Source organism: Chionomys nivalis, chromosome 22, assembly GCF_950005125.1.
Source record: "Chionomys nivalis chromosome 22, mChiNiv1.1, whole genome shotgun sequence".
In the NCBI taxonomy this organism is placed as follows: Eukaryota; Metazoa; Chordata; class Mammalia; order Rodentia; family Cricetidae; genus Chionomys; species Chionomys nivalis.
The window spans coordinates 44,099,929-44,110,104 of record NC_080107.1 but is presented as its reverse complement, the minus strand read 5'-3'; the positions used below and the strand labels follow the sequence as shown (position 1 = coordinate 44,110,104).

General features: G+C 54.8%; 1 protein-coding gene across 4 annotated transcripts in view; it reads left to right on the top strand.

The window, feature by feature from the left end:
* Positions 1-3,234: 3,234 nt before the first annotated feature.
* Ntng2 (netrin G2) overlaps positions 3,235-10,176 on the top strand; it is a 65,552-nt gene continuing 58,610 nt past the window's right edge. For 2 of the 4 annotated variants that reach the window (XM_057755448.1, XM_057755452.1), the window contains exons 1-3: positions 3,235-4,193; positions 7,783-7,912; positions 8,149-8,843. In XM_057755448.1, the coding sequence (XP_057611431.1) occupies positions 8,631-8,843 (213 nt within the window). In that variant the 5' untranslated portion in view covers positions 3,235-4,193; positions 7,783-7,912; positions 8,149-8,630. Of the gene's footprint in view, positions 4,194-4,737; positions 5,322-7,782; positions 7,913-8,148; positions 8,844-10,176 lie in introns of those variants that run through there. The other 2 variants (XM_057755449.1, XM_057755451.1) reach the window with 2 other exon arrangements.

Sequence of the window (10,176 nt, the reverse complement as noted above, 5' to 3'; positions counted from 1 at the left end):
ATAAGACTACAATCTACAGGACTCAGGCAACATCAGGCAAGGCAGGGCACTGTTGCTCAGGGAAATGGGCAAAGAGTCGGGCTGGCGGGCAAGCCCAATCTGTGCAAAGACCATTAGCCCTCTGCCTCCGTAAAGAGAAGTTTATTCAACAAAATGCAGATGAGCTAAGAACACGTCCTGCTCTATGTGAGTCTTGTTGTAGGCTGTGCACATCTTGGGAGATGTGTGGATGAAAGGCGCCATATAAAATGCAATCAATTATGAATCACCATTACTGAATTAATCACATGTATGATTAATACGGTAATAATAATTAATGGGAGTATGATCTAGAGATTAGAGCTGAGAAGGGGCAGGGAGGAGCTGAATGCTTCTTGCAGTTGCTGCTGCTGCTGTCTGGAGGCATCACCTTGGGGAATGCCCTGGGAGTGAGTGGTGTTCTTCCTTCCCTTGCACCAACCTGAGCTGCAGAAGCAGGAGACTCTGGGATGTCTCGAAACCCCTAAATGGTCCTGGCTGGGTTCCAGGCAGCTGCCACCAATTCACATCTATATCTCAACTGTTCAAGGTCAAAGGGACAAAGGATTTCTTGAAGAATCCAAATTTTGGTTTGGCACACAGAATGCAGTGACTGTAGGTGTGGCCAGAACATGGACGAGCAGCTTCTAAGCTTGTTCTTGGCTTCCTCGGGTGATAGGAGTTCCTTTGATCTGTCCCTCCTTCTCTCTGTCTGTGTTGGTACTTGTCTTCTCTCTGAGATCCCCAGAGGGCGGGACCTCATCTATCACCTCTCACTGCAGAGCTAAGATCTTATTTTCCCATGTAACTTTATAATTTCCTGTTACTCCTGATCCTTTGTTTACTTCCTGATTGCAAAGAATTTGGAAGACACTGGGAAATGTCTGTAACAAAGCATGCCATTTTCCCCATCTCTCCCGTTTATGGGCTGATATATGTCTTCGGAGTCTTTGTATAGTCTCTCTCTATGTGTGTGACATAAACATATGCACACACATATATGCTTAGACACAAATCTTTTTAAAAAAATAAAGGCAGGTGCCATAATATCACTACATTATTCTGCAATGCTTTTCGATAACAGATTTTCACATCCAGGATTCAAATCGCAGCAGCCCAGTGAAGGCAAAGTCCCACCAATGAAGGTGATTAGGCCTCTGGAGAGAGGGGAGCCATTGATGATTCTGGTGGGGGTGTTCATTAACACTTTTCTGCCCCTGGTGCTCAGCTGCGTTCTCTGCCAGTGAAAGGCCATTTGTCAGAAAGTACCTTAATGCAGTTTAGAAATGAACAGGGCCAGGCCACCTGGTCCCTACATGGCTGGAATCCTATTCATTCCTGGGCACTCTATTATCCTTGGAAAGGAATGCCTTCCCCTGGAGGTTGCTGTGGAAGGTGGCTGGTTCAGGATGTCAGAGCAGGGACTGCACTCCCAGACCAATCCTTTTTCACACAGATGGGGAAACTGAGGCTAAGAGCAAGGAAGAGTTCTCCCCAAAGGCACGCACCGGGGAGTTAGGCGGGGAGCCAAGAAAATCCATGATCTCAATTGTGCTCACTCTGACTTTCAGTGTGCTGTAATTTTAGTGGCAGATTCTTTGCCTGCATGGGTCACTGGCAGGACCAGCCCAGGGTCTCTTCATGGTGCTCAGAGGAACTGGGCTTTAGAAGCATCCTCCTGCAAGCCTTGTTGGCTGATCCTGACAATGTCCAGTCATTGTATCGTGGAGCAGCAGGGCACTGCTGCCGATGGATGGCCCTGCCTGGGGGTGACAGCAGGCCAAAGGCCTACTGGGTCATCACTCACTCTGGGCAGAAGCCCCACAGTGTGCCCTTCGCCGCTGCCTGAGGCACAAATGCTTACAAACCAAGAAAGAGGCTGTGATCTGCCTCCTCCCTCCGAGGAGTTTCCTCCAGCTGGAGACACTGAGGCCAGGCAGGGAGTTGATGTGTGCTGGGGAGGGGAGCATTGTCCTGCGTCTGCTTTCTAGGACAGCTTGGTGGGGTGCCCCTCCTCTGAAACCTGAGGACATGCTCAAGTAGACACTCGGAAAATGAAGGTCTTGCCACTCACACTTGACAGATGGGGAAACTGAGGCTGTGAAGTGACTTGTGCCATACCACAACTTAACCATCAAGTCAGCCAGTGGCTGAACACCAACTAAGAACCTGAGATCTACCTCTCAAGACCAAGTCTTCCTAAGCTGTGTGACCTTGGCCAGGTTATTTAAGATCGCTAAGCTCCAAGCTGACAGTTTGCTAACAGGGTGGTCACACAGCTTCAGGAAGAACTAGGGACCAACACACACAAGCTGCTTTGCATGGAGCCTGACAGGGAAGGTGTCCGATAAATGTTTGATATTATTATCATCGTCATTGTTATTACCGATGATAATCTCTAATTCTGCATCTTCTGCCTGCTTGGTCACAAGATGTTATAAATATTAGCCAACAGAACAACCCTCTTTAGATTTATGAGGGCGGATGCTGAGATCAGGGAAGGGTTAAAGTGGATGTGAGTGGTGGCAGTAGGGTGGGGCACTGAGGTATAAGCCTATCTTACTCCTATTTCTGACACCCTCTGTGACCTTGAACCAGTCTCTCTCTCTCTCTCTCTCTCTCTCTCTCTCTCTCTCTCTCTCTCTCTCTCTCTCTCTCTCTCCCTCCCTCCCTCCCCCCCCCAGGCCCTTTGTTCTTGATGCATTCAAATGACATCGCTCTGTGTGAACGCTACAGCAAGAACCCACCCCAAGGAAACCAGGAGCACCTAAAGAGACCCATAAGCGCCCCTAGGAAGCCCAGGATGCGCTCCTACAGCCCTGGAGGCAGCCTGGCAGGAAGCCTCCAGGGGGCTGAAGAGAGCACAGGGCTGCCCTAGCGCTGCCAACTGAGTGGCCTCTGCCCGGCCTCTGCAGGAGTCCTCCCACGTGGTCCTCCCAGGCCTGCCCCAGGGAGGCAGAGAGCTCCTGAGCAAGGGCCCTCTTGCCCCCCTACTCTGCGCTCCCTGCAGAGCTGGTTTGGCTTCTCCGTCAAAAGCAGGGCCCATCAGGCTGGAGGCGGCGATGTGTCAGCTGGTATTCAGGCTTTGGTTGTGCGCTCAGAGCGCTCCCCCTCCCCAGCTCCCCAAATCCACCCACCCACCCCTTTACCCACTGCTCAGGGCCTTCTGGGTGGCAGCGCTTCACACAGAGAGAAAGAGACAGAGACCGAGGAGCCAGCAACCTAGAGCCCTGGCTGTGGGGGGTGGGGTGGGGGCTGACTCACTTGGCCCCCTCCCTGGTGCCGATGGGGCAGGCCCCACACCCCTGGGCGCTGGCACGGAATCAGGTCCCACAGTTGGAAAGAAGGGAAATGCGGCTCTACTGTGCCTGACCCGAGACCGCTGAGGATGCACCCCGAGCTCAGGGACCGCTTGGTCCCGGGGCCGCCAGGAGATGTGTAGGCAGCGACCCCCAACAGCAGGCTCACTCCGGCGGCCGCCTGCTAGGGCCACCCTGGCCACGGGCCCGCCGGGACGCCCCTGCAAGCCGCGCCCCTCCCCGGGCCGAGGCTCTTCCCCGGAGCATCACAGTATTTCCTTCCTGCACCTTTAAGAAGACCGTTGCTCCGTGGTGGGATGGTGTGTTAAAGCCACACAGAGGAAGTTACGCAGCCCGGATCAGACCGGGAGATAAAAGCCCCGATGGTGACCGTGAGTGATGGCAAGAGGATTTAGCCTCAGCATTAACTTGGAGCGGAGTGCAGGGGGGCGGTGAGGCGCCCCGCCATCTGGCCGGCGCCGCGCCAGGGGAATGCTCGGGCGCCTGGACCAGCAGCGACGAAGCCCACCCGGGCCAGGGACTGAGTGGGGCGCGCGTGCGGGTCCTCCCCTGGCTTCCCAGGGGCCCCCAAAAGTTTTCACTTGTTAGCAGCGATCTCCCACTCGGCTCAGGGGGCGATGCGGGCGGCGCGCTTGACCCCCTCCCCTGGCCCGCGTCTCCCGGACGGCTGCGGGCAGGCCCCCTGCCGGCCCCAGGGCTCCCCAGCCCCGATCTGACGGCGGCCACCGTAGCGGCGGCGCGGGGCAGGAGTCCCCGGCTCTTAGCCCTGCGGCCCGGGAGGCCACCCAGTGCCCGCCAGAGGGTGGCGGTCTCCGACCTCTCGGGGCTCGCTCCGGGAAGCTGCTCCGAGCCGGGGTAAGGCGAGCGGGGAGTGCCGGGGCGGCGGGCGGGGACGGAGGCGCCGCAGCTTCAACCAGGGTACTTTCATTTTGAAAAGGCTTAGGTGACGGTGCTAGTCCTCTCTGGGCCGGGGAGTCACTCCATGCTACCCAGCCGAGGCTAGGATGCAAAGTTATTTGGTGGCGGCTGCTACTAGCAGAAGGCTGGAGCGGCGGAAGAGGGGTGTGTGCGCGCGCCCAGTGCAGCATCTTTAAGAAGTACCGTAGCTCGTCTTCCCTCTGGGCTCCCTGCCACCCAGTCCATCTTTTTCCATCCTGTGCACCTGTGTGGGGAGGGGATGAACCGTTACAAGAACACTTGCTTACTTGTGTTTATGAAAAGTAAATTAACCCTTCTCCGTCGCCTTTCCCCCTCTCTAATTTAAGTAGCCTCGGGGCTCTAAAAGCGCACAGAGAACTCTTGGCCAGGCAGGCTAGAAACTTCCTGTGGTGCTGTGGAGGGGGTCGGCGGGTGGAGAGGGGGCTCCACCACAGTATGAAGTCGCACTCTAAAGGGAGCAGAGGCAGAGGGAAGGCGGGAGCGGGAGTCCGCCCGCTTTGGAGTAAGTTGCGGGTACCGGCTGGGGGGGCGGGTAGCGGCGTCAGGGTCCTCGCGAAGCAGCAGGCGCCGGGCAAAAGAGTGCAAATAATTTCAAGGAGCTTTGCTCGGTGTCTTTTAATTAAGGGAGACGATATCAAATGAGGGGCCAGCCTGGATGCTGGCCTGGCCTTTATTAAAGGCGTGATTATTAATTGTGCCTGCGGTTTGCACCGAACTTCGGAAAAGCAAAATGCAGCGGCGGTTTGTGCTCCGTGTGCAGTGCACGCCACTGTCTACGCGCCCCAAGCTCAGCGCGGTCTCAGCCAGGCTCCTGGGTGTCTGCGGGTCGCAAGCTAGCCCCGCCCGTCCTCGGGGACTTACCCGAGGCGGCCTCAGCCACGCGTCCTAGAGCCGGGTGCTCTGCCCCGCCCCCAAGAGCCCAACTTTTCGGGGCTCCGTAGCCTCTGAGAGGGCGTCAGGGAGAAACCAGAGGTCTGGCGAAAGCTCCCTTCCCAGTGCTGGGACCACCGGGACATCTGAACCCGGACGTCCACCAAGGCAGCGGTGAGCGCGGGGCAGCCCAAGGCGGGGTGCGGTAGGGGTGGAGGGGAAGGTAATCGCGGGTCGTGGGGCTCCCCTTTCCTTCCCGATCCCTTCTTCGGCTTCCAAAGCAAGTTTCACATACCCTTTCTACCTTTTGTCCAGCCTGGGTGAAAGAATAAACCTACCCCAGGTCACCAGCCCACCCCCGATCCCCAGGGACCCTGCGTCCCGCAGAGACAAGTTTCCGACCAGGAGAGCGCGCAGCCGAGACTCCGGCAGGAGCCTGTTGGCAGCCCGGGCAGCTCCGAAAGGCGCTAATTCAATAAGACAGAGAAATCTGAGTTCAGAAATCCTGATAAAATCTAATTTTCGGGTTTTAATACCCAGGCTATCAGCCCCCCCTCGGTTCCTGAGGACTCTTAAAAGAAAATAAAGCGCATTGATTCCATTTGTTTCAGAGAGCTGCAGTTTCTTAATAATATCAGGTGAAGATTTATTTTCCAAGGAGAAAACGATCCGCGAGGATGCAACCTCTTACTCTCAATTTCTCCCCTGCTGGCTCCTCGCTCCCTGCTATCTACCTCGTTTTTCCGCGAACTCTTGCCTAGGTCCCCCGCCCCTTATTTTCTTTTTGGCAAAAATCTACTGTAATTTTCGAGTGCTGAGCTCACAGTGCCCCCTCGATGCCAGCAACGCCCAAATGATTGACGGGCTGTAAACACATTTTCCCCTGGCAGATTTTGTTGTTGTTTTCCCCACCCCCATTTTCTAGGGAATGTGTGATGCTTAAGCCAACAAAACTACAAAGCAATTAATAGATTTGCGAGTTGCGCCGCTTGCTGCTCGCTGGGACTCCGGCCTCAGGGCCTCGTTGCCTCTCCACCCGGGCCACAATCCAGCGCTGTCCCAGTCAGGAGCAGCCGCTGGCCCTGCAGATGAAGCCGGCAGCTGAGCCCGCCTTGAGAGCCGCAGCCAGGCTCCCTGGCCGTCCCCAGCCGTCAGGAGCGCCCTACCTGTTAGTGAACAGTCGGGAGCCGGCTGCTGGAAGAATTAATTAGGGGCATGCTGTTTTCTGGGCAGCTCAGAGCTTGGCTGGAAACATCCAAACCATTGCCGGGCCTGTGCTATTTTATTTTTACTACATTTTTCTCAGGATAAAAAAAAAAAATAGACGCTTGGTCACGTTCTTCCAGAGAGTTTTCTAGCAAGAAGCGAGCCCGGGCGGGGTCTAGAGCAGGTTTCTATTTAAACGGTAGGTTGGAGGAGGTGTGAAGTGTGGTCTGGCTGGGTTCTCATTCATCTGGATTAGGAGTCCTTCATCCCAAGAGGGGGAAGGGGCGGTCTTAACCTAGATGGATGAGGCCCACTGCAGCCTGAAGCAGAGTAGTGACGGAGGGGCTTCCCCTGAGCAAGGTGCTCTCATCAATCAGGCTGGACCAAAATGCACCCCCTAGTCATTTGGGGGCAGGAATGTACTTGTGTCTGTGTAACAGTGTTTCGTGCTTTGAGAGCCAGCAGCCTGACTCTCTGGTCATCCTGTCCCCAAGGAGAGTTAACTCCTCTGGGACTTTCAGTATACAATGCTGACAAGGGCTTCAGGTGAGAGTCAGGCCACCATATGTGAGGTTTGGAGATTTAAATGCAGCAACTGTAGGCACTATAAACAGAATAATTAATAACATGGATGTTATTTATTTATTTATTTGCTACAGCCGTTGCAATAACCTTTGCCCTATTGGCAAAGATTATTTTTGGCGGGGATCTCATGCTGGCGGACTCAGATTCATCCATGACGCGGCAAACGCCTGGGACTACAGTAGAGGCTGAGAGGCATATGTTTCTAGATGCAGTACTCCTATTAGCTATATTTATTTTAGCTTTTAAATGATTACTGCGGGCTTAAAATAGCTGTTGCCCTCCTAAAGTGATTGCAAACTGTTGGCCTTGGTCAGAAAACTTAACACAACAAAAACGCTTTGATTCCCGGGAAAACTCTAAGCATCCCAGTTTCTGGCGGTTCATTCATTTAATTCATGGTCTCACATTGTGCGGGTGCCTGGGTAGCGGACTGCTGGTGGCCCACACAGAGACCTCCCTATTGGGCTGTAGCAGTACGGGCATTTTCCTCTGTTGGATGCTCATGGCCTGCATTAACAACCTGGACATTTTGACTGGTCCAGCCTAGTGTGTTACAGCAACCATTCCACCTTGGTTGGCCCTTGAAGATGGTTTAGAAAGCTCCTGATGCTCAAGAAGGGGCACTGAACAAACACCCTCACAAATGAGGAGGAGGAGCACTACCTTTTCCATAGCGTGTCCGTCTTTAAACCTGTGACTCCGATATTAATTAAAAGCAAAACAGCCCAGCTTTCTCTGGAGACCTCGCTAATGCAACCTATTTGTGTGTGTGTGCGCGCGCACATTTTGCTGGAGAGCTTTTGTTCTTATATGTCTCTAACCCCCCCCCTTTAATTTGTTGCAGGTGTTGCTGCTAATGAACCCAGTCTCTCTCTTCTCCCTTTACAATGGAAGCCTAAGCCCAGGTACCTGGATGGAGCTGGAGCCGAAGTCTCAGGAATTTCCCAATAAGTGGCCAATGGCTACTAGCCAAGGTCAGCCGGCCCCCATCCGTGCCTGTCCCCACCAAAGCAGAGGCAAATGGCCTCTCCTGTTAACACCTCAGTGCCTTTTTTATTTTCTAGTCTAGTCACAGAATCGTTGTCAGCTGCAGCCCATATGAAAAGAAATCTCTTTTATTGGTCTGAGATGCCAAGTCCAGTCCCAAAGAGGGGACTCGTTTCCAGCTACCATGTACACCCCCTGATTTTATTTTATCTTCACCATGCAGGCTGGAGGGCTGCTATGCGGTCGTGTTGAGCGCATCACATATTAAGGGCCCTTTAAAGACCTGGATTGATTGGAAGGACAAAAATTAAAAGCAATCCGATCCAGCCCCATGCCAGATCCCTTCGGATTGCCTCCTTATCCCATTTCCATCCACTGTCACAATTTGAGAGTCTGCCTGATTTGATCAGCTTCACCTCCAGGGGAGGTGTAATGCCAAGGTTAGGAGGACGCCAAGTTCCAGGCAACTTTTTGATCTGCCCATCAGCAGCCTGAGAAACGCTGGCTCTGGATTTTCCGTATCGGCCATTTGGAAAACACAAGCTCCCACCGTTGGCAAACCCACAGTGCTCAAGTCTATGATACGTCCCCGCCGCCGTTGCCTGGTAGATGTGGCATTTCCATGCTGAAGCCCCAAGTCCCCCCTGACCCCACCAGCACCTCTCCAGTGCCCCTCTGGGCCCCACCCAGTCTGACTGCGCAGCCATGCTGCACCTGCTGGCCCTCTTCCTGCACTGCCTTCCGATGGCCTCTGGGGACTATGACATCTGCAAATCCTGGGTGACCACCGATGAGGGCCCCTCCTGGGAGTTCTATGCCTGCCAGCCCAAAGTGATGCGCCTGAAGGATTATGTCAAGGTGAAAGTGGAGCCCTCGGGCATCACGTGTGGAGACCCCCCTGAAAGGTTCTGCTCCCACGTAAGTCAGCCCTCTGCTTCTCTATTACTGAATCGAGGGGTGGGGGGATGTGTGCTGAGAAAGGCCCTAGGGTGGCTGAGCAGAACCAGAGGGCCTTGATTCAAGCCTAGCTCTAAGTCCCACCATGGAAAAGCACCAAAGCCAAGTTGTCTTGAGGACCCTGGGGGTTGAGTGACATTTGTGGGTGGAAGCAGTCTTGGCCAGCTGACCCTGGAATGTTTTCCTGCCAGGGACTGCACAGTTGTCATAATTCCCTGTCTCAAAGCCAGTCCCGCCTCCTTTACAGGAGGTCAGCATTCAGACCAGTGATCTGGGTACTATTTGCAAGGTTACACACCCTCTGCATGGGTTCCCCTCTCCAGTGGTGCGCCCTCCCAGCTTACACACCCTCTGCATGGGTTCCCCGTCCAGTGGTGCACCCTCCCAGTTTACACACCCTCTGCATGGGTTCCCCCCTCCAGTGGTACACCCTCCCAGCTTACACACCCTCTGCATGGGTTCCCCCCTCCAGTGGTGCACCCTCCCAGTTTACACACCCTCTGCATGGGTTCCCCCCTCCAGTGGTGCACCCTCCCAGCTTACACACCCTCTGCATGGGTTCCCCGTCCAGTGGTGCACCCTCCCAGTTTACACACCCTCTGCATGGGTTCCCCCCTCCAGTGGTACACCCTCCCAGCTTACACACCCTCTGCATGGGTTCCCCTCTCCAGTGGTGCACCCTCCCAGTTTACACACCCTCTGCATGGGTTCCCCCCTCCAGTGGTGCACCCTCCCAGCTTACACACCCTCTGCATGGGTTCCCCCCTCCAGTGGTGCACCCTCCCAGCTTACACACCCTCTGCATGGGTTCCCCCCTCCAGTGGTGCACCCTCCCAGCTTACACACCCTCTGCATGGGTTCCCCTCTCCAGTGGTGCACCCTCCCAGTTTACACACCCTCTGCATGGGTTCCCCCCTCCAGTGGTGCACCCTCCCAGCTTACCCCCCTGCATGGGTTCACCCCTCCAGTGGTGCACCCTCCCAGCTTGCCCAGTCCAGTCAAGTGCAGAGCATCATGTTGCCAGCTCATGCCAAGAACCGACTAAGCTTCTCGCAGAGGACAGTTTCTGGGAGCCTTAGAAGGAATTCTTAAAGCAGGGGTAGGGGATCAGGTTGGATAGAGGCAACCAGCACCCCAACCAGTGCTGTCCCCTCGTCAAGAGGCAGGTGCTCAGGCCTTGTCACCCGAGCCCCTAGTTAGAGAAGAAGGGGTCTTGAAGCTAGCAGGAGTCTCGGTGTTGAGGCGGTGGTAACGGGGTGATGGTAATAGCAGAGTTTGACAAGAGCTCCAGGAA